Source organism: Panulirus ornatus, chromosome 9, assembly GCF_036320965.1.
Source record: "Panulirus ornatus isolate Po-2019 chromosome 9, ASM3632096v1, whole genome shotgun sequence".
NCBI classification, from domain to species: domain Eukaryota; kingdom Metazoa; phylum Arthropoda; class Malacostraca; order Decapoda; family Palinuridae; genus Panulirus; species Panulirus ornatus.
In genome coordinates, this window is record NC_092232.1 from 40,303,922 (window position 1) to 40,329,185 (window position 25,264).

The following is a 25,264-nucleotide window of genomic DNA, read 5'->3' on the forward strand; positions in this document are numbered from 1 at the left end:
CAAAAGTTGTGGGAGCGACCGGTGCTGCTACTGCTTGAGCCCTCTCTTGTTGGCAGTGGACCCAAATATTTTTAGCACACCAAGTTTTTGGGGATTAGAGGGCTAGCTGTAAGTTTGTTGGTCTCTGCAATGTAAATACCTAAAGGTCTATTAATTGTGAGGATAGGGAAGGGACAAGAACTAATGTGAAGAAAAATGTGAAAAATTAGGAAGATAGGTGTTTGGTGCATGTATGCAGATGGTAAAGCATGCCTAGAAGCTTAATTCTAATGAGGCACAGAAAGATCAGTAATCATTACTTGTAGGTTGAACAACAATATCAGGCAAAAGTCAATTTTCCGATGTAGTGTCAGTCTTTGCTCAACTTGCCTAAGTTTTATTCCTTTGCTAGATTTGTCCATTGATAGCTTGTGGGAAGTGAATGCCTTAAATGTAGGATGTAGAAAATATCCTAAGGTGAAGGCAGCCCACAAGGTGATGAAAAATCACTGTAGTGATGATTAGCGACTGAAGATTGGCAGGGAAGTCTGTAAACAAAGTCACTAAACATCAGTGTTGGAAATAATTGTAGTATTATGGACTTTTAACAAGCATCCTAATCAGGCTAAGATATGCCAGATAAAGGTAAACAGATATAGCGTTTAGTACAGTATGTTTTTTTCTTCTGGGGGATAAATCTTTTCCTGTATGCATATACATAAAATGGATACTGAAGTGGAAAGAAGTCAGAAGAGAATGCAGCAATCAGATGTGAGTAAGCATCAATGGAAAATATCTTTGCAGCAGGTATATAAAAAAGAATTAAACTGGTGGTTAATGACCTGATCTACTGCAGAACATGGGTTTAGGGGATGATGATGTAGAAGAGAACAGTAGAACAGGCAACATATGTGAAGGTGGAGGATAAACCTCCACTGATCGTCCAAGTTTCCAAAGCCAGAGTTATAGTTCAGCCCAGATTAATACTTCATACTGTTGTTAGCTGGAAGAGCAGAAAAAACTAGTTTTGTCATACTTTTAAAAAACAGGCTGGATAGGGGAAACCCTGTCAAATATCAGGAATACCAGATTGAATTAGGGAGAAGTAATCAAGTTAAACTGAGGGATTCACAAGGAAGAAAATTGAACCCCAAAGGTTTGAGGAACATTGAGAAGATCCAAGAAAAAGCCTCACAGAACTGCAGCAGACTTTAAGGATTGACAAAATAGGGTCATCATATGAAAGGTAATAGAGAATGGCATGACTAGCTTTGTTTTGAATTTACAGAAAATGCAGAATATTTAGGCCAAGTGATTAAAGTTTAGATTAAGAATATAATTTTTCCCAGCTGATTCCACTAATATTAAAATTCCAATTTTCAAAGCCTTTCCTCCTCAGAGCAGGTTACCTCTCAATGCCTTTTGCACCATCTTATGTTTGCCTCAATTACCATCAATACATAAATTCCATCTCTACCACATCACTAAAGGATTATAAACTATCAGACCAGTGGAGCAGCATTACCATATTATTTCTAATGATTTATAATAGTAGCTCCTGGAACTTAGGTTGACATTATAACAGTAGCTCCTGGAACTTTAGGTTGATATTGTAATAGTATCTTAAGAAGACTGAACCTTCTTTATCCAGCTTTTTTCCTTGCTGTGGTTAACCCTTTAGGTAATTTTGGATACAAGTCTATAGCCTGGTCAGTTTCATTTAGCTTTCCATATCTGAACTGATTTCTCCGGTGTGATCTTTAACCCCAGTTCCTGTTCATTTGAAATTAATCCTTCTCCACTTCTGTATACTCTTGTCCCGCTATCCCACTTTAGGTGCCAGATCTCATTTTTTCTGCATTTCACTTTTCTTGGATTTTTTTCCGTTTGCTTAGGTAGCTTCTCCCATGGTTTATAAAAAATATAACAGTTCATTACATGATATGCAGTTCAGTGGGATAATCTATATTACTCTCGTATGACTTCCCACTTTTCCTATGTCTAGTGCAAAGGTTACATTTTCCTTTCCTCCTTCAAGTAACACAATTCTATTTTTCTGAACTTCCAAATGCCTCAATAACTCTTTCACTTCTTCAGCTGTTATGTATAGTTTGTTTCAGTTTTTAAATTATATCCAACAGCTTTCAGCTTCTACAGAATTTCTAATACACTTTTATAAAATTCCCATATTCAATTTCACCACTTTCGCTTGTATAGCTTACAAATTAAATGTTCAATTTCTTGGCTCCATAATAATAATTTCTTAATGATGAATCGGTTGTATCCCTTAGATTAATTTACTTTTGTTTGTCAGTTATTGTCCCTTACTTATATTTTTTTTGCCACTTGTAAGTATTTAGAGTCTCTATTTTTCCATGAATGTTGTTGGTTTTTTTCTTTTCCAGTTTCACTTTCTCTGTCTCATAGCCACTATATCTTTAGTTTTATTATACCTCTCTGATGTTCCTGTAAAAGTCTTTTTCATTAACATGAAAGATTATGATATAAATATTTTCCATGAAGGTTCTGGCTTCATCTTCAGCAAATCTTATATGTGGATTCGCCACCATTATCTCCCAACATGGGTTTTCCTGAGCTGATTTCCTGTAACTAAGCACAGTCTTCCCCAATATCAGTAAATCATTACATCCCCTTGAAGCCTCAGCACACTTTAAATGATGCAGCACAAGAGTTTTCACAAAACAGTTTAGGGCCTTATTGTTCCTTCTGCAAAGGAGTCACTTATGTATATATCTTCTAATCAGGTAGGAAACAGTAAAAAGTAATGAAATTATCATATTCCTAAAGAATACTACTTGGCAGGAACTTGTAAACCAGAGTGGGAGCAGGTGGGACATGGGTGTTACTGGTTTGGTGGAGAAGAGTTAACTTTCCCAGAGGCTGTAGCATCATGTGTACGTCATGGTGGACACTTACTGACGCTCACTTCACCAGGCACACAGCTCAAACTCCTACTGGAACATCTTCAGGCAAGTAAGTAGCCTGCAAATGTGAATTCTTACCACAAGTTGATATTCATATAATGTGCAAGATAATCGAAAGTGAAAAATGAAGAAAGTGCCAGAGTAGCAGAAGAACAGTGAGTATATTATTATTCCTTATATTATATTACTTGATCGCCGTTTCTCGTGTCTATGAAGTAGCGCCAGGGAATAGACTAAGAATGGCCTATCCACTCACATGCACTTATATGTACATAAATGTCCATATATATATATATATATATATATATATATATATATATATATATATATATATATATATATATATATATATATATATATATATATATATATATATATATATATATATATATATATGTATATATATATATATATATATATATATATATATATATATATATATATATATATATATATATATATATATATACATATATATATATATATATATATATATATATATATATATATATATATATATATATATATATATATATATATATATATATATATATATATATATATATATATATATATATATATATGCCTATGAGTCCACAGGGCAAATGAAACACGAAAAGTTCCCAAGTGCACTTTCGTGTACAAATCACATCATCAGGGGAGACACAAGAGAGGAATATAACAGTCAGTTGATATACATCGAAGAGACGAATCTAGGACGCCATTTGGTAAACATGTCATGGTCCAAAACATGTTTTGGACAATCACATGTTTACTAAATGGCGTCCTAGCTTCGTCTCTTCGATGTATATCAAATAACTGTTATATTCCTCTCTTGTGTCTCCCCTGAAGATGTGATTATTACACGAAAGTGCACTTGAGAACTTTTCGTGTTTCATTTTCCCCGTGGACTCAAAGGAATATCTTGATCACGCAAAAAAATTGTGATCCTTTCCAATATATATATATATATATATATATATATATATATATATATATATATATATATATATATATATATATATATATATATATATATTCATATATATATATATATATATATATATATATATATATATATATATATAATAAAAGCTTTGCGGAAGATGAAAGCCGGCAAGGCAGCGGGTTTGGATAGTATTGCAGTGGAACTTATTAAAAAAGGCGGTGACTGTATTGTTGACTGGTTGGTAAGGTTATTTGATATATGTATGACTCATGGTGAGGTGCCTGAGGATTGGCGGAATGCGTGCATAGTGCCATTGTATAAAGATAAAGAGGAAAAAAGTGAGTGCTCAAATTACAGAGGTATAAGTTTGTTAACTATTCCTGGGAAATTATATGGGAGGGTATTGATAGAGAGGGTGAAGGCATGTACAGAGCATCAGATTGGGGAAGAGCAGTGTGGTTTCAGAAGTGGTAGAGGATGTGTGGATCAGGTGTTTGCTGTGAAGAATGTATGTGAGCAATACTTAGAAAAGCAAATGGATTTGTATGTTGCATTTATGGATCTGGGGAAGGCATATGATAGAATTGATAGAGATGCTCTGTGGAAGGTATTAAGAATATATGGTGTGGGAGGCAAGTTGTTAGAAGCAGTGAAAAGTTTTTATCGAGGATGTAAGGCATGTGTACGTGTAGGAAGAGAGGAAAGTGATTGGTTCTCAGTGAATGTAGGTTTGCGGCAGGGGTATGTGATGTCTCCATGGTTGTTTGATTTGTTTATGGATGGGGTTGTTAGGGAGGTGAATGCAAGAGTTTTGGAAAGAGGGGCAAGTATGCAGTCTGTTGTGGACGAAAGAGCTTGGGAAGTGAGTCAGTTTTTGTTCGCTGATGATACAGCGCTGGTGGCTGATTCATGTGAGAAACTGCAGAAGCTGGTGACTGAGTTTGGTAAAGTGTGTGAAAGAAGAAAGCTGAGAGTAAATGTGAATGAGAGCAAGGTTATTAGGTACAGTAGGGTTGAGGGACAAGTCAACTGGGAGGTAAGTTTGAATGGAGAAAAACTGGAGGAAGTGAAGTGTTTTAGATATCTGGGAGTAGACTTGGAAGCCGATGGAACCATGGAAGCGGAAGTGAATCATAGGGTGGGAGAGGGGGCGAAAGTTTTGGGAGCGTTGAAGAATGTGTGGAAGTCGAGAACATTATCTCGGAAAGGAAAAATGTGTATGTTTGAAGGAATAGTGGTTCCAACAATGTTGTATGGTTGCGAGGCGTGGGCTATGGATGGAGTGGTGCGCAGGAGGATGGATGTGCTGGAAATGAGATGTTTGAGGACAATGTGTGGTGTGAGGTGGTTTGATCGAGTAAGTAACGTAAGGGTAAGAGAGATGTGTGGAAATAAAAAGAGCGTGGTTGAGAGAGCAGAAGAGGGTGTTTTGAAATGGTTTGGGCACATGGAGAGAATGAGTGAGGAAAGATTGACCAAGAGGATATATGTGTCGGAGGTGGAGGGAACGAGGAGAAGAGGGAGACCAAATTGGAGGTGGAAAGATGGAGTGAAGAAGATTTTGTGTGATCGGGGCCTGAACATGCAGGAGGGTGAAAGGAGGGCAAGGAATAGAGTGAATTGGAGCGATGTCGTATACCGGGGTTGACGTGCTGTCAGTGGATTGAATCAGGGCATGTGAAGCGTCTGGGGTAAACCATGGAAAGCTGTGTAGGTATGTATATTTGCGTGTGTGGACGTATGTATATACATGTGTATGGGGGTGGGTTGGGCCATTTCTTTCGTCTGTTTCCTTGCGCTACCTCGCAAACGCGGGAGACAGCGACAAAGCAAAAAAAAAAAAAAAAAATAATATATATATATATATATATATATATATATATATATATATATATATATATATATATATATATATATATATATATATATATATATATATATATATATATATATACATATTACCAAATGGCGTCCTAGCTTCGTCTCTTCGATGTAGATCAACTGACGGTTAAATTTCTCTCTTGTGTCTCCCCTGATGATGTGATTGTTGTACGGAGGAGGGTGGATGTGTTGGATATGAGATGTCTGAGGACAATATGTGGTGTGAGGTGGTTTGATCGAATAAGTAATGAAAGGGTAAGAGAGATGTGTGGTGATAAAAAGAGTGTGGTTGATAGAACAGAAGAAGGTGTTTTGAAATGATTTGGTCACATGGAGAGAATGAGAGAGGAAAGATTGACCAAGAGGATATATGTGTCAGAGGTGGAGGGAACGAGAAGTGGGAGACCAAATTGGAGGTGGAAAGATGGAGTGAAAAAGATTTTGAGTGATCGGGGCCTCAGCATGCAGGAGGGTGAAAGGCGTGCAAGGAATAGAGTGAATTGGAACGATGTTGTATACCGGGGTCGACGTGCTGTCAATGGATTGGACCAGGGCATGTGAAGCGTCTTGGGTAAACCATGGAAAGTTGTGTGGGGCCTGGATGTGGAAAGGGAGCTGTGGTTTCGGTGCATTATTACATGACAGCTAGAGACTTAGTGTGAACGAATGTGGCCTTTGTTTTCTTTTCCTAGCACTACCTCGCGTACATGAGGGGGGAGGGGGTTGTTATTTCATGTGTGGCGGGGTGGCGATGGAAATGAATAAAGGCAGACAGTATGAATTATGTACATGTTTATATATGTATATGTCTGTGTGTGTATGTATATGTATACATTGAGATGTATAGGTATGTATATATGAGTGTGTGGACGTGTATGTATATACATGTGTATGTGGGTGGGTTGGCCCATTCATTCGTCTGTCTCCTTGCGGTACCTCGCTAATGCGGGAGACAGCGACAAATCAAAATTATATATATATATATATATATATATATATATATATATATATATATATATATATATATATATATATATATATATATATATATATATATATATCCATAGCCCACGCCTCGCAACCATACAACATTGTTGGAACTACTATTCCTTCAAACATACCCATTTTTGCGCAGGAGGATGGATGTGCTGGAAATGAGATGTTTGAGGACAATGTGTGGTGTGAGGTGGTTTGATCGAGTAAGTAACGTAAGGGTAAGAGAGATGTGTGGAAATAAAAAGAGCGTGGTTGAGAGAGCAGAAGAGGGTGTTTTGAAATGGTTTGGGCACATGGAGAGAATGAGTGAGGAAAGATTGACCAAGAGGATATATGTGTCGGAGGTGGAGGGAACGAGGAGAAGAGGGAGACCAAATTGGAGGTGGAAAGATGGAGTGAAAAGGATTTTGTGTGATCGGGGCCTGAACATGCAGGAGGGTGAAAGGAGGGCAAGGAATAGAGGGAATTGGAGCGATGTGGTATACAGGGGTTGACGTGCTGTCAGTGGATTGAATCAAGGCATGTGAAGCGTCCGGGGTAAACCAAGGAAAGCTGTGTAGGTATGTATATTTGCGTGTGTGGACGTGTGTATGTACATGTGTATGGGGGGGGGTTGGGCCATTTCTTTCGTCTGTTTCCTTGCGCTACCTCGCAAACGCGGGAGACAGCGACAAAGTAAAAAAAAAAAAAAAAAATATATATATATGTATATGACTGGTTGGTAAGGTTATTTAATGTATGTATGACTCATGGTGAGGTGCCTGAGGATTGGCAGAATGCGTGCATAGTGCCATTGTACAAAGGCAAAGGGGATAAGAGTGAGTGCTCAAATTACAGAGGTAAAAGTTTGTTGAGTATTCCTGGTAAATTATATGGGAGGGTATTGATTGAGAGGGTGAAGGCATGTACAGAGCATCAGATTGGGGAAGAGCAGTGTGGTTTCAGAAGTGGTAGAGGATGTGTGGATCAGGTGTTTGCTTTGAAGAATGTATGTGAGAAATACTTAGAAAAGCAAATGGATTTGTATGTAGCATTTATGGATCTGGAGAAGGCATATGATAGAGTTGATAGAGATGCTCTGTGGAAGGTATTAAGAATATATGGTGTGGGAGGCAAGTTGTTGGAAGCAGTGAAAAGTTTTTATCGAGGATGTAAGGCATGTGTACGTGTAGGAAGAGAGGAAAGTGATTGGTTCTCAGTGAATGTAGGTTTGCGGCAGGGGTGTGTGATATCTCCATGGTTGTTTAATTTGTTTATGGATGTGGTTGTTAGGGAGGTGAATGCAAGAGTTTTGGAAAGAGGGGCAAGTATGAAGTCTGTTGGGGAGGAGAGAGCTTGGGAAGTGAGTCAGTTGTTGTTCGCTGATGATACAGCGCTGGTGGCTGATTCATGTGAGAAACTGCAGAAGCTGGTGACTGAGTTTGGTAAAGTGTGTGAAAGAAGAAAGTTAAGAGTAAATGTAAATAAGAGCAAGGTTATTAGGTACAGTAGGGTTGAGGGTCAATCAATTGGGAGGTGAGTTTGAATGGAGAAAAACTGGAGGAAGTGAAGTGTTTTAGATATCTGGGAGTGGATCTGGCAGCGGATGGAACCATGGAAGCGGAAGTGGATCATAGGGTGGGGGAGGGGGCGAAAATTCTGGGAGCCTTGAAGAATGTGTGGAAGTCGAGAACATTATCTCGGAAAGCAAAAATGGGTATGTTTGAAGGAATAGTGGTTCCAACAATGTTGTATGGTTGCGAGGCGTGGGCTATGGATAGAGTGGTGCGCAGGAGGATGGATGTGCTGGAAATGAGATGTTTGAGGACAATGTGTGGTGTGAGGTGGTTTGATCGAGTAAGTAACGTAAGGGTAAGAGAGATGTGTGGAAATAAAAAGAGCGTGGTTGAGAGAGCAGAAGAGGGTGTTTTGAAATGGTTTGGACACATGGAGAGAATGAGTGAGGAAAGATTGACCAAGAGGATATATGTGTCGGAGGTGGAGGGAACGAAGAGAAGAGGGAGACCAAATTTGAGGTGGAAAGATGGAGTGAAGAAGATTTTGTGTGATCGGGGCCTGAACATGCAGGAGGGTGAAAGGAGGGCAAGGAATAGAGTGAATTGGAGCGATGTGGTATACCGGGGTTGACGTGCTGTCAGTGGATTGAATCAGGGCATGTGAAGCGTCTGGGGTAAACCATGGAAAGCTGTGTAGGTATGTATATTTGCGTGTGTGGACGTATGTATATACATGTGTATGGGGATGGGTTGGGCCATTTCTTTCGTCTGTTTCCTTGCGCTACCTCGCAAACGCGGGAGACAGCGACAAAGCAAAAGAAAAAAAAATAAATATATATATATATATATATATATATATATATATATATATATATATATATATATATATATATATATATATATATATATTGAAAATGTGAAGGAAAATGGTGAAATTGGAGAAAAATTTAGCTTAGACATTGAAGCTTATTGATACAGTGGTTAAATTGATGAGAACTGCTATTGACGTTTGTGTAAATAAATTATACATTTCCTTTTTTCCATAGCCAGAGGTTGAACCATTATGTGACATTCATTTTTTTTATTCATTTCAAGCTAGAAGTTTCAGTTTTCTAAATTGTTTCTTACATTTTTCATATGTATATATATGTATGTGTGTGTGTGTGTTAATGTATATATATATGTATATTATCCCTGGGGATAGGGGTGAAAGAATACTTCCCACGTATTCCTCGAGTGTCGTAGAAAGCGACTAGAGGGGACGGGAGCGGGGGTCCAGAAATCCTCCCCTCCTTGTATTAACTTTCTAAAATGGGAAACAGAAGAAGGAGTCACGCGGAGAGTGCTCATCCTCCTCGAAGGCTCAGAGTGGGGTGCCTAAATGTGTGTGGATGTAACCAAGATGTGAAAAAAGGAGAGATAGGTAGTATGTTTGAGGAAAGGAACCTGGATGTTTTGGCTCTGAGTGAAACGAAGCTCAAGGGTAAAGGGGAAGAGTGGTTTGGGAATGTCTGGGGAGTAAAGTCAGGGGTTAGTGAGAGGACAAGAGCAAGGGAAGGAGTAGCAATACTCCTGAAACAGGAGTTGTGGGAGTATGTGATAGAGTGTAAGAAAGTAAATTCTCGATTAATATGGGTAAAACTGAAAGTTGATGTAGAGAGGTGGGTGATTATTGGTGCATATGCACCTGGGCATGAGAAGAAAGATCAAGAGAGGCAAGTGTTTTGGGAGCAGCTGAATGAGTGTGTTAGTGGTTTTGATGCACGAGACCGGGTTATAGTGATGGGTGATTTGAATGCAAAGGTGAGTAATGTGGCAGTTGAGGGAATAATTGGTATACTTGGGGTGTTCAGTGTTGTAAATGGAAATGGTGAAGAGCTTGTTGATTTATGTGCTGAAAAAGGACTGATGATTGGGAATACCTGGTTTAAAAAGCGAGATATACATAAGTATACCTATGTAAGTAGGAGAGATGGCCAGAGAGCGTTATTGGATTACGTGTTAATTGACAGGCGTGCGAAAGAGAGACTTTTGGATGTTAATGTGCTGAGAGGTGCAACTGGAGGGATGTCTGATCATTATCTTGTGGAGGCTAAGGTGAAGATTTGTATGGGTTTTCAGAAAAGAAGAGTGAATGTTGGGGTGAAGAGGATGGTGAGAGTAAGTGAGCTTGAGAAGGAGACCTGTGTGAGGAAGTACCAGGAGAGACTGAGTACAGAATGGAAAAAGGTGAGAACAATGGAAGTAAGGGGAGTGGGGGAGGAATGGGATGTATTTAGGGAATCAGTGATGGATTGCGCAAAAGATGCTTGTGGCATGAGAAGAGTGGGAGGTGGGTTGATTAGAAAGGGTAGTGAGTGGTGGGATGAAGAAGTAAGAGTATTAGTGAAAGAGAAGAGAGAGGCATTTGGACGATTTTTGCAGGGAAAAAATGCAATTGAGTGGGAGATGTATAAAAGAAAGAGACAGGAGGTCAAGAGAAAGGTGCAAGAGGTGAAAAAAAGAGCAAATGAGAGTTGGGGTGAGAGAGTATCATTAAATTTTAGGGAGAATAAAAAGATGTTCTGGAAGGAGGTAAATAAAGTGCGTAAGACAAGGGAGCAAATGGGAACTTCAGTGAAGGGCGCAAATGGGGAGGTGAAAACAAGTAGTAGTGATGTGAGAAGGAGATGGAGTGAGTATTTTGAAGGTTTGTTGAATGTGTTTGATGATAGAGTGGCAGATATAGGATGTTTTGGTCGAGGTGGTGTGCAAAGTGAGAGGGTTAGGGAAAATGATTTGGTAAACAGAGAAGAGGTAGTGAAAGCTTTGCGGAAGATGAAAGCCGGCAAGGCAGCAGGTTTGGATGGTATTGCAGTGGAATTTATTAAAAAAGGGGGTGACTGTATTGTTGACTGGTTGGTAAGGTTATTTAATGTATGTATGACTCATGGTGAGGTGCCTGAGGATTGGCGGAATGCGTGCATAGTGCCATTGTACAAAGGCAAAGGGGATAAAAGTGAGTGCTCAAATTACAGAGGTATAAGTTTGTTGAGTATTCCTGGTAAATTATATGGGAGGGTATTGATTGAGAGGGTGAAGGCATGTACAGAGCATCAGATTGGGGAAGAGCAGTGTGGTTTCAGAAGTGGTAGAGGATGTGTGGATCAGGTGTTTGCTTTGAAGAATGTATGTGAGAAATACTTAGAAAAGCAAATGGATTTGTATGTAGCATTTATGGATCTGGAGAAGGCATATGATAGAGCTGATAGAGATGCTCTGTGGAAGGTATTAAGAATATATGGTGTGGGAGGAAAGTTGTTAGAAGCAGTGAAAAGTTTTTATCGAGGATGTAAGGCATGTGTACGTGTAGGAAGAGAGGAAAGTGATTGGTTCTCAGTGAATGTAGGTTTGCGGCAGGGTGTGTGTGATGTCTCCATGGTTGTTTAATTTGTTTATGGATGGGGTTGTTAGGGAGGTAAATGCAAGAGTTTTGGAAAGAGGGGCAAGTATGAAGTCTGTTGGGGATGAGAGAGCTTGGGAAGTGAGTCAGCTGTTGTTTGCTGATGATACAGCGCTGGTGGCTGATTCATGTGAGAAACTGCAGAAGCTGGTGACTGAGTTTGGTAAAGTGTGTGGAAGAAGAAAGTTAAGAGTAAATGTGAATAAGAGCAAGGTTATTAGGTACAGTAGGGTTGAGGGTCAAGTCAATTGGGAGGTGAGTTTGAATGGAAAAAAACTGGAGGAAGTGAAGTGTTTTAGATATCTGGGAGTGGATCTGGCAGCGGATGGAACCATGGAAGCGGAAGTGGATCATAGGGTGGGGGAGGGGGCGAAAATTCTGGGGACCTTGAAGAATGTGTGGAAGTCGAGAACATTATCTCCGAAAGCAAAAATGGGTATGTTTGAAGGAATAGTGGTTCCAACAATGTTTTATGGTTGCGAGGCGTGGGCGATGGATAGAGTTGTGCGCAGGAGGATGGATGTGCTGGAAATGAGATGTTTGAGGACAATGTGTGGTGTGAGGTGGTTTGATCGAGTGAGTAACGTAAGGGTAAGAGAGATGTGTGGAAATAAAAAGAGCGTGGTTGAGAGAGTAGAAGAGGGTGTTTTGAAGTGGTTTGGGCACATGGAGAGGATGAGTGAGGAAAGATTGACCAAGAGGATATATGTGTCGGAGGTGGAGGGAACAAGGAGAAGAGGGAGACCAAATTGGAGGTGGAAAGATGGAGTGAAAAAGATTTTGTGTGATCGGGGCCTGAACATGCAGGAGGGTGAAAGGAGGGCAAGGAATAGAGTGAATTGGAGCGATGTGGTATACCGGGGTTGACGTGCTGTCAGTGGATTGAATCAAGGCATGTGAAACGTCTGGGGTAAACCATGGAAAGCTGTGTAGGTATGTATATTTGCGTGTGTGGAAGTATGTATATACATGTGTATGGGGGGGGGGGGTTGGGCCATTTCTTTCGTCTGTTTCCTTGCGCTACCTCGCAAACGCGGGAGACAGCGACAAAGTATAATAAAAAAAAATAAAAAAAAAAATAATAATATATATATATATATATATGTATATATATATATATATATATATATATATATATATATATATATATATATATATATATATATATATATATATATATATATATATATATATATATATATATATATATTACCAAATGGCGTCCTATCTTCGTCTCTTCGATGTGGATCTACTGACGGTTAAATTTCTCTCCTGTGTCTCCCCTGATGATGTGATTGTTACACGAAAGTGCACTTGGGAACTTTTCATGTTTCATTTTCCCCGTGGACTCATAGGAATATCTTGATCACGCGCAAAATTGTGATCCTTTCCAACTTGGATTCCACACGGCTCTTCTACTTCTCTACAAGCTGTCCTGGACTTTCTCCTTTCGTTACTGCTTTCTCCAAATCGCTAATCAAGGCTCACCAACTGAAGTTACGATTGGAATTCCTTAGGATATGCCTTGATGAACAAGTGATGCCAAGATCTGTCGACAATCACATGTTTACCAAATGGCGTCCTAGCTTCGTCTCTTCGATGTATATCAACTGACTGTTATATTTCTCTCTTGTGTCTCCCCTGATGATGTGATTATTACACGAAAGTGCACTTGGGAACTTTTCGTGTTTCATTTTCCAAGTGGATTCATAGGAATATCTTGATCACGCGCAAAATTGTGATCCTTTCTAATATATATATATATATATATATATATATATATATATATATATATATATATATATATATATATATATATATATATATATATATACATATATATATATATATATATTATTCCTGGGGATAGGGGAGAAAGAATACTTCCCACGTATTCCCTGCGTGTCGTAGAAGGCGACTAAAAGGGGAGGGAGCGGGGGGCTGGAAATCCTCCCCAGGTGAGGATATTCCCTCAGAGACCCAGTCCTCTGTTCTACCTTGCTAACGCGGGAAATGGCGAATAGTATGAAAGAATGAATATATATATTTATATATATATATATATATATATATATATATATATATATATATATATATATATATATATATATATATATATATATATATTATTATTATTATTATTATTATTATTATTATTATTATTCTTATTTTGCTTTGTCGCTGTCTCCCGCGTTTGCGAGGTAGCGCAAGGAAACAGGCGAAAGAAATGGCCCAACCCACCCCCATACACATGTATATACATACACGTCCACACGCGCAAATATACATACCTATACATCTCAATGTACACATATATATACACACACAGACACATACATATATATCCATGCACACAGTTCACACTGTCTGTCTTTATCCCATCGCCACCTCGCCACACATGGAATACCATCCCCCTCCCCCCCTTATGTGTGCGAGTTTAGCGCTAGGAAAAGACAACAAAGGCCCCCTGGGGATGGGGGAGAAAGGATACTTCCCACGTATTCCCTGCGTGTCGTAGAAGGCGACGAAAAGGGAAGGGAGCGGGGGACTGGAAATCCTCCCCTCTCGTTTTTAGTTTTCCTAAAGAAGGAACAGACGAGGGGCCAAGTGAGGATTTCCCTCAAAGGCTCAGTCCTCTGTTCTTATCGCTACCTCGTTAACTCGGGAAATGGCGAATAGTATGAGAAAAAGAAATATATATATATATATATATATATATATATATATATATATATATATATATATATATATATATATATATATATATATATATATATATATATATATGGAAATTAACTGTAGATTGATATGGGTAAAGCTGAAAGTGAATGGAGAGAGATTGGTATTTATTGGTGCATATGCACCTGGCCATGACAAAAAAGATCATGAGAAGGAAGTTTGGGAGCAGCTGAGGGAGTGTGTTAGTAGTTTTGATGCATGAGACCGGGTTATAGTGATGGTTGATTTGAATGCAAAGGTGAATAAAGTGGCAGTTGAGGGAATAATTGGTGTATATGGGGTGTACAGTGTTGAAAATAGAAATGTTGAAGAGCTTGTATATTTATGTGCTAAAAAAAGACTGGTGATTGGGAATACCTGTTTTAAAAAGATATATATATATATATATATATATATATATATATATATATATATATATATATATATATATATATATATATATATATATATATATATATATATATATATATAAGTATCCCTGGGGATAGGGGAGAAAGAATACTTCCCACGTATTCCCTGCGTGTCGTAGAAGGCGACTAAAAGGGAAAGGAGCGGGGGGCTGGAAATCCTCCCCTCTCGTTTTTCTTTTTTTTTTTTTCCAAAAGAAGGAAGAGAGAAGGGGGTCAGGTGAGGATATTCCCTCAAAGGCCCAGTCCTCTGTTCTTAACGCTACCTCGCTATCGCGGGAAATGGCGAATAGTATGAAAAAAAAAAAAAATATAAGTATACGTATGTAAGTAAGACAGATGGCCAGAGAGCGTTATTGGATTAATCGTTAATTGATAGGCGCGCGAAAGAGACTTTTTGATGTTAATGTGCTGAGAAGTGCAACTGGAGGGATGTCTGATCATTATCTTGTGGAGGCTAAGGTGAAGATTTGCAGAGGTTTTCAGAAAAGAAGAGAGAATGTTGGGGTGAAGAGAGTGGTGAGAGTAAGTGAGCTTGGGAAGGAGACTTGTGTGAGGAAGTACCAGGAGAGACTGAGTAGAGAATAGAAATAGGTCAGAAGAAAGGACATAAGGGGAGAGGGGGAGGAATAGGATGTATTTAGGGAAGCAGTGATGGCTTGCGCAAAAGATGCTTGTGGCATGAGAAGTGTGGGAGGTGGGAAGATTACAAAGGTTGGTGAGTGGTGGGATGAAGAAGTTAGATTATTAGTGAAAGAGAAGAGAGAGGCATTTGGACGATCTTTGCGGGTTATAATGCAAATGAGTGGGAGAAGTATAAAAGAAAGAGGCAGAAGGTCAAGAGAAGGGTGCAAGAGGTGTAAATGAGGGCAAATGAGAGTAGGGGTGAGAGAGTATCATTAAATTTTAGGGAGAATTAAAAAATGTTTTGGAAGGAGGTAAATAAAGTGCGTACGACAAGGGAACAAATGGGAACATCAGTGAAGGGGGCTGATGAGGAAGTGATAACAAGTAATGGTGATGTGAGGAGATGGAGTGAGTATTTTGAATGTTTGTTGAATGTGTTTGATGATAGAGTGGCAGATATAGGGTGTTTTGGTCGAGGTGGTGTGCAAAGTGAGAGGGTTAGGGAGAATGATTTGGTAAACAGAGAAGAGGTAGTAAAAGCCTTGCAGGAGATGAAAGCTGGCAAGGCAACGGGTTTGGATGGTATTGGAGCGGAATTTATTAAAAAAGGGGGTGACTGTATTGCTGACTGGTTGGTAAGGTTATTTAATGTACGTATGCCTCATGATGAGGTGCCTGAGGACTGGCGGAATGCTTGCATAGTGCCATTGTACAAAGGCAAAGAGGATAAGAGTGAGTGCTCAAATTACAGAGGTATAAGTTTGTTGAGTATTCCTGGTAAATTATATGGGAGTGTATTGATTGAGAGGGTGAAGGCATGTACAGAGCATCAGATTGGGGAAGAGCAGTGTGGTTTCAGAAGCGGTATACGATGTGTGGATCTGGTGTTTGCGTTGAAGAATGTATGTGAGAAATACTTAGAAAAGCAAATGGATTTGTATGTATCATTTATGGATCTGGAGAGGATATATGATAGTGTTGATAGAGATGCTCTGTGGGAGGTATTAAGAATATATGGTGTGGGAGGCAAGTTGTAAGAAGCAGTGAAAAGTTTTTATTGAGGATGTAAGGAATGTGCACGGGTAGGAAGTGATTGGTTCTCAGTGAATGTTGGATTCCGGCAGGGGTGTGTGATGTCTCCATGGTTCTTTAATTTGTTCATGGATGGGGTTGTTAATGAGGTGAATGCAAAAGTTTTGGAAAGAGGGGCAAGTATGCAGTCTGTTGTGGATGAGAGAGCTTGGGAGGTGAGTCAGTTAATGTTCGCTGATGATATAGCGCTGGTGTCTGATTCGGGTGAGAAACTGCAGAAGCTGGTGACTGAGTCTGGTAAAGTATGTGAGAGAAGAAAGCTGAGTGTAAATGTGAAAAAGAGCAAGGTTATTAGGTACAGTAGGGTTGAGGGACAAGTCAGCTGGGAGGTAAGTTTTAATGGAGAAAAACTAGGAGTGGATTTGACAGTGGATGGAACCATGAAAGCGGAAGTGAATCATAAGGTGGGTGAGGGGACAAAAGTTCTGGGAGCGTTGAAAAATGTGTGGAAGTCGAGACCGTCATCTTGGAAAGCAAAAATTGTTATGTTTGAAGGAATAGTGGTTCCAACAATGGTATATGGCTGCGAGGCGTAGGCTGTAGATTGAGTTGTGTTGAGATGGGTGGATGTGCTGGATATGAGATGTTTGAGGACAATATGTGGTGTTAGGTGGTTTGATCGAATAAGTAATGAAAGGGTAAGAGAGATGTGTGGTAATAAAAAGAGTGTGGTTGAGAGAACAGAAGAGGGTGTTTTGAAATGGTTTGGTCACATGGAGAGAATGAGTGAGGAAAGATTGACCAAGAGGATATATGTGTCAGAGGTGGAGGGAATGAGAAGTGGGAGACCAAATTAGAGGTGGAAAGATGGAGTGAAAAAGATTTTTAGTGATCGGTGCCTGAACATGCAGGAGGGTGAAGGCATGCAAGGAATAGAGAGAATTAGAATGATGTGGTATACCGGGGTCGACGTGCTTTCAATGGATTGAACCAGGGCATGTGAAGCGTCTGGGATAAACCATGGAAAATTTTGTGGGGCCTGGATGTGGAAGGAGCTGTGGTTTCGGTGCATTATACATGACAGCTAGAGACTGAGTGTGAACGAATGTGGCCTTTGTTGTCTTTTCCTAGCGCTACCTCACGCACAAGCGGGAGAAGGGGGTTGTCATTTCATGTGTGGCGGGGTGAAAACGGGAATGAATAGGGGCAGACTATGAGTTATGCACATGTGTATATATGCATAAGTCTGTGTTTGTGTACATATATATACGTTGAGATGTATAGGTATGTATATGTGTGTGTGTGGACGTGTATGTGTATATTCATGTTTATGTATATATATATATATATATATATATATATATATATATATATATATATATATATATATATATATATATATATATATATATATATATATATATATATATATATATATATATATATATATATATATGGCTGATTCATGTGAGAAACTGCAGAAGCTGGTGACTGAGTTTGGTAAAGTGTGTGGAAGAAGAAAGTATAATAAGAGTAAATGTGAATAAGAGCAAGGTTATTAGGTACAGTAGGGTTGAGGGTCAAGTCAATTGGGAGGTGAGTTTGAATGGAGAAAAACTGGAGGAAGTGAAGTGTTTTAGATATCTTGGAGTGGATCTGGCAGCGGATGGAACCATGGAAGCGGAAGTGGATCATAGGGTGGGGGAGGGGGCGAAAATTCTGGGGGCCTTGAAGAATGTGTGGAAGTCGAGAACATTATCTCGGAAAGCAAAAATGGGTATATTTGAAGGAATAGTGGTTCCAACAATGTTGTATGGTTGCGAGGCGTGGGCTATGGATAGAGTTGTGCGCAGGAGGATGGATGTGCTGGAAATGAGATGTTTGAGGACAATGTGTGGTGTGAGGTCGTTTGATCGAGTGAGTAACGTAAGGGTAAGAGAGATGTGTGGAAATAAAAAGAGCGTGGTTGAGAGAGCAGAAGAGGGTGTTTTGAAGTGGTTTGGGCACATGGAGAGAATGAGTGAGGAAAGATTGACCAAGAGGATATATGTGTCGGAGGTGGAGGGAACGAGGAGAAGAGGGAGACCAAATTGGAGGTGGAAAGATGGAGTGAAAAAGATTTTGTGTGATCGGGGCCTGAACATGCAGGAGGGTGAAAGGAGGGCAAGGAATAGAGTGAATTGGAGCGATGTGGTATACCGGGGTTGACGTGCTGTCAGTGGATTGAATCAAGGCATGTGAAGCGTCTGGGGTAAACCATGGAAAGCTGTGTAGGTATGTATATTTGCGTGTGTGGACGTATGTATATACATGTGTATGGGAGGGGTTGGGCCATTTCTTTCGTCTGTTTCCTTGCGCTACCTCGCAAACGCGGGAGACAGCGACAAAGTATTAAAAAAAAAAAAAAAAAAAATATATATATATATATATATATTTATATATATATATATATATGCATATATATTATTTATCTATTTATATTTTATTATACTTTGTCGCCGTCTCCCGCGTTTGCGAGGTAGCGCAAGGAAACAGACGAAAGAAATGGCCCAACCCCCCCCCCATACACATGTATATACATACGTCCACACACGCAAATATACATACCTACACAGCTTTCCATGGTTTACCCTAGACGCTTCACATGCCTTGCTTCAATCCACTGACAGCACGTCAACCCCGGTATACCACATCGCTCCAATTCACTCTATTCCTTGCCCTCCTTTCACCCTCCTGCATGTTCAGGCCCCGATCACACAAAATCTTTTTCACTCCATCTTTCCACCTCCAATTTGGTCTCCCTCTTCTCCTTGTTCCCTCCACCTCCGACACATATATCCTCTTGGTCAATCTTTCCTCACTCATCCTCTCCATGTGCCCAAACCACTTCAAAACACCCTCTTCTGCTCTCTCAACCACGCTCTTTTTATTTCCACACATCTCTCTTACCCTTACGTTACTCACTCGATCAAACCACCTCACACCACACATTGTCCTCAAACATCTCATTTCCAGCACATCCATCCCCCTGCGCACAACTCTATCCATAACCCACGCCTCGCAACCATACAACATTGTTGGAACCACTATTCCTTCAAACATACCCATTTTTGCTTTCCGAGATAATGTTCTCGACTTCCACACATTCTTCAAGGCCCCCAGGATTTTCGTCCCCTCCCCCACCCGATGATCCACTTCCGCTTCCATGGTTCCATCCGCTGCCAGATCCACTCCCAGATATCTAAAACACTTCACTTCCTCCAGTTTTTCTTCATTCAAACTCACCTCCCAATTGACTTGACCCTCAACCCTACTGTACCTAATAACCTTGCTCTTATTCACATTTACTCTTATATATATATATATATATACATATATATATATGTATATATATATATATATATATATATATATATATATATATATATATATATATATATATATATATATATATATATATATATATATATATATATATATATATATATATATACATATACTTATATATATATATACTTATATATGGGTGATTATTGGTGCATATGCACCTGGGCATGAGAAGAAAGATCATGAGAGGCAGGTGTTTTGGGAGCAGCTGAATGAGTGTGTTAGTGGTTTTGATGCACAAGACCGGGTTATAGTGATGGGAGATTTGAATGCAAAGGTGAGTAATGTGGCAGTTGAGGTAATAATTGGTATACATGAAGTGTTCAGTGTTGTAAATGGAAAAGGTGAAGATCTTGTAGATTTATGTGCTGAAAAAGGACTGGTGATTGGGAATACCTGGTTTAAAAAGCGAGATATACATAAGTATACGTATGTAAGTAGGAGAGATGGCCAGAGAGCGTTATTGGATTACGTATTAATTGATAGACGCACGAAAGAGAGACTTTTGGATGTTAATGTGCTGAGAGGTGCAACTGGGGGGATGTCTGATCATTATCTTGTGGAGGCGAAGGTGAAGATTTGTGGGGGTTTTCAGAAAAGAAGAGAGAATGTTGGTGTGAAGAGAGTGGTGAGAGTAAGTGAGCTAGGGAAGGAGACTTGTGTGAGGAAGTACCAGGAGAGACTGAGTACAGAATGGAAAAAGGTGAGAACAAAGGAGGTAAGGGGAGTGGGGGAGGAATGGGATGTATTTAGGGAATCAGTGATGGATTGCGTAAAAGATGCTTGTGGCATGAGAAGCGTGGGAGGTGGGTTGATTGAAAAGGGTAGTGAGTGGTGGGATGAAGAAGGAAGATTATTAGTGAAAGAGAAGAGAGAGGCATTTGGACGATTTTTGCAGGGAAAAAATGCAAATGAGTTGGAGAGGTATAAAAAAAGAGGCAGTAGGTCAAGAGAAAGGTGCAAGAGGTGAAAAAGAGGGCAAATGAGAGTTGGGGTGAGAGAGTATCATTAAATTTCAGGGAGAATAAAAAGATGTTTTGGAAGGAGGTAAATAAAGTGCGTAAGACAAGGGAGCAAATGGGAACTTCAGTGAAGGGGGCTGATGGGGAGATGATAACAAGTAGTGGTGATGTGAGAAGGAGATGGAGTGAGTATTTTGAAGGTTTGTTGAATGTGTTTCATGATAGATTGGCAGATATAGGGTGTTTTGGTCGAGGTGGTGTGCAAAGTGAGAGGGTTACGGAAAATGATTTGGTAAATAGAGAAGAGGTAGTAAAAGTTTTGCAGAAGATGAAAGCCGGCAAGGCAGCAGGTTTGGATGGTATTGCAGTGGAATTTATTAAAAAAGGGGGTGACTGTATTGTTGACTGGTTGGTAAGGTTATTTAATGTATGTATGACTCATGGTGAGGTGCCTGAGGATTGGCGGAATGCCTGCATAGTGCCATTGTACAAAGGCAAAGGGGATAAGAGTGAGACTGAAATTACAGAGGTATAAGTTTGTTGAGTATTCCTGGTAAATTATATGGGAGGGTATTGATTGAGAGGGTGAAAGCATGTACAGAGCATCAGGTTGGGGAAGAGCAGTGTGGTTTCAGAAGTGGTAGAGGATGTGTGGATCAGGTGTTTGCTTTGAAGAATGTATCTGAAAAATACTTAGAAAAACAAATGGATTTGTTTGTAGCATTTATGGATCTGGAGAAGGCATATGATAGAGTTGATAGAGATGCTCTGTGGAAGGTTTTAAGAATATATAGTGTGTGAGGCAAGTTGTTAGAAGCAGTGAAAAGTTTTTATCGAGGATGTAAGGCATGTGTACGTGTAGGAAGAGAGGAAAGTGATTGGTTCTCAGTGAATGTAGGTTTGCGGCAGGGGTATGTGATGTCTCCATGGTTGTTTAATTTGTTTATGGATGGGTTGTTAGGGAGGTGAATGCAAGAGTTTTGGAAAGAGGGGCAAGTATGAAGTCTTCTGGATGAGAGAGCTTGGGACGTGAGTCAGTTGTTGTTCGCTGATGATACAGCGCTGGTGGCTCATTCATGTAAGAAACTGCAGAAGCTGGTGACTGAGTTTGGTAAAGTGTGTGAAAGAAGAAAATTAAGAGTAAATGTGAATAAGAGCAAGGTTATTAGGTACAGTAGGGTTGAGGGTCAAGTCAATTGGGAGGTAAGTTTGAATGGAGAAAAACTGGAGGAAGTGAAGTGTTTTAGATATCTGGGAGTGGATCTGGCAGCGGATGGAACCATGGAAGCGGAAGTGCATCATAGGGTGGGGGAGGGGGCGAAAATTCTGGGAGTCTTGAAGAATGTTTGGAAGTCGAAAACATTATCACGGAAAGCAAAAATGGGTATGTTTGAAGGAATAGTGGTTCCAACAACAATGTTTTATAGTTGCGAGGCGTGGGCTATGGATAGAGTTGTGCGCAGAAGGGTGGATGTGCTGGAAATGAGATGTTTGAGGACAATATGCGGTGTGAAGTGGTTTGATCGAGTCAGTAATGTAAGGGTAAGAGAGATGTGTGGAAGTAAAAGGAGTGTGGTTGAGAGAGCAGAAGAGGGTGTTTCGAAATGGTTTGGTCACATGGAGAGAATGAGTGAGGAAAGATTGACCAAGAGGATATATGTGTCAGAGGTGGAGGGAACGAGGAGAAGTTGGGAACCAAATTGGAGGTGGAAAGATGGAGTGAAGAAGATTTTGTGTGATCGGGGCCTGAACATGCAGGAGGGTGAAAGGAGGGCAAGGAATAGAGTGAATTGGAGCGATGTGGTATACCGGGGTTGACGTGCTGTCAGTGGATTGAATCAGGGCATGTGAAGCGTCTGGGGTAAACCATGGAAAACTTTGTAGGGCCTGAAGGTGGAAAGGGAGCTGTGGTTTCGGGCATTATTGCATGACAGCTAGAGACTGAGTGTGAACGAATGAGGCCTTTGTTGTCTTTTCCTAGCGCTACCCCGCACACATGAGGGGGGAGGGGGATGGTATTCCATATGTGGCGAGGTGGCGATGGAAATGAATAAAGGCAGACAGTGTGAATTGTGTGCCTGGGTATATATGTATGTGTCTGTGTGTGTATATATATGTGTACATTGAGATGTATAGGTATGTATATTTGCGTGTGTGGACGTGTGTGTATATACATGTGTATGGGGGTGGGTTGGCCATTTCTTTCGTCTGTTTCCTTGCGCTACCTCGCAAACGCGGGAGACAGCGACAAAGCAAAATAATAATATATATATATATATTTTATTTATTTATTTATTTTGCTTTGTCGCTGTCTCCCGCGTTTGCGAGGTAGCGCAAGGAAACAGACGAAAGAAATGGCACAACCCACCCCCATGCACAATATATATCCCTAGGGATAGGAGAGAAAGAATACTTCCCACGCTTTCCTCACGTGTCGTAGAAGGCGACTGAAGGGGACGGGAGTGGGAGGCTGGAAATCCTCCCCTCCTTGTATTTTAACTTTCTAAAAGGGGAAACAGAAGAAGGAGTCACGCGAGGAGTGCTCATCCTCCTCGAAGGCTCAGATTGGGGTGTTTAAATGTGTGTGGATGTAACCAAGATGAGAAAAAAGGAGAGATAGGTAGCATGTGTGAGGAAAGGAACCTGGATGTTTTGGTTCTGAGTGAAATGAAGCTTAAGGGTAAAGGGGAAAGAGCGGTTTGGGAATGTCTTGGGAGTAAACTCAGAGGTTAGTGAGTGGACAAGAGCAAGGGAAGGAGTAGCACTACTCCTGAAACAGGAGTTGTGGGAGTATGTGATAGAGTGTAAGAAAGTAAATTCTAGATCGATATGGGTAAAACTGAAAGTGGATGGGGAGAGATGGGTGATTATTGTTGCATATGCACCTGGGCATGAGAAGAAAGATCATGAGAGGCAGGTGTTTTGGGAGCTGCTGAATGAGTGTGTTAGTAGTTTTGATGCACGAGACCGGGTTATAGTGATGGGTGATTTGAATGCAAAGGTTAGTAATGTGGCAGTTGAGGGAATCATTGGTGTACATGGGGTGTTCAGTGTTGTAAATGGAAATGGTGAAGAGCTTGTAGATTTATGTGCTGAAAAATGACGGGTGATTGGGAATACCTGGTTTAAAAAGCGAGATATACATAAGTATACGTATGTAAGTAGGAGAAATGGCCAGAGAGCGTTATTGGAATACGTGGTCATTGATAAGCGCGCGAAAGAGAGACTTTTGGATGTTAATGTGCTGAGAGGTGCAACTGGAGGGATGTCTGATCATTATCTTGTGCAGGCGAAGGTGAAGATTTGTAGAGGTTTTCAGAAAAGAAGAGAGAAAGTTGGGGTAAAGAGAGTGGTGAGAGTAAGTGAATTTGGGAAGGAGACTTGTTGAGGAACTACCGGGAGAGACTGAGTACAGAATGGAAAAAGGTGAGAAGAAAGGACGTAAGGGGAGTGGGGGAGGAATGGGTTGTATTTAGGGAAGCAGTGATGGCTTGCGCAAAAGATGCTTGTGGCATGAGAAGATCACAAAGGTTGGTGAGTGGTGAGATGAAGAGGTAAGATTATTAGTGAAAGAGAAGAGAGAGGCATTTGGACGATCTTTGCCGGGAAATAATGGAAATGAGTGGGAGATGTATAAAAGAAAGACGCAGCAGGTCAAGAGAAAGGTGCAAGAGATGAAAAAGAGGGCAAATGAGAGTTGGGGTGAGAGAGTATCATTAAATTTTGCGGAGATTAAAAAGATGTTTTAGAAGGAGGTAAATAAAGTGCGTAAGACAAGGGAGCAAATGGGAACTTCAGTGAAGGGGGCTAATGGGGAGGTGATAACAAGTAGTGGTGAAGTGAGAGGAGATGGAGTGAGTATTTTGAAGGTTTGTTGAATGTGTTTGATGATAGAGTGGCAGATATAGGGTGTTTTGGTCGAAGTGGTGTGTAAAGTGAGAGGTTTAGGGAGAATGACTTGGTAAACAGAGAAGAGGTAGTAAAAACTTTGTGGAAGATGAAAGCCGGCAAGGCAGCGGGTTTGGATGGTATTGCAGTGAATTTAAGGTAAGGTAAGGTTATTTAATGTATGTATGGCCAATGGTGACGTGCCTGAGAATTGGAGGAATGCTTGCATAGTGCAATTGTACAAAGGCAAAGGGGATAAAAGTGAGTGCTCAGATTACAGAGGTACAAGTTTGTCGAGTATTCCTGGGAAATTATATGGGAGGGTATTGATTGAGAGGGTGAAGATATGTGCAGAGCATCAGATTGGGGAAGAGCAGTGTGGTTTCAGAAGTGGTGTAGGATGTGTGGATCAGGTGTTTGCTTTGAAGAATATATGTGAGAAATACTTAGAAAAGCAAATGGATTTGTATGTAGCATTTATGGATCTGGAGAAGGCATATGATAGAGTCGATAGGGATGCTCTGTGGAAGGTTG

The 25,264-nt window shown here is 40.2% G+C and overlaps 1 protein-coding gene across 1 annotated transcript in view; it reads left to right on the plus strand.

Moving 5' to 3' along the window:
- LOC139750360 (uncharacterized) overlaps positions 1-25,264 on the plus strand; it is an 89,428-nt gene that overhangs the window by 40,548 nt on the left and 23,616 nt on the right. Inside the window, exon 4 of the mRNA XM_071665069.1 lies at positions 2,803-2,973. Within this exon, the coding sequence (XP_071521170.1) occupies positions 2,803-2,973 (171 nt within the window). The remainder of the gene's footprint in view (positions 1-2,802; positions 2,974-25,264) is intronic.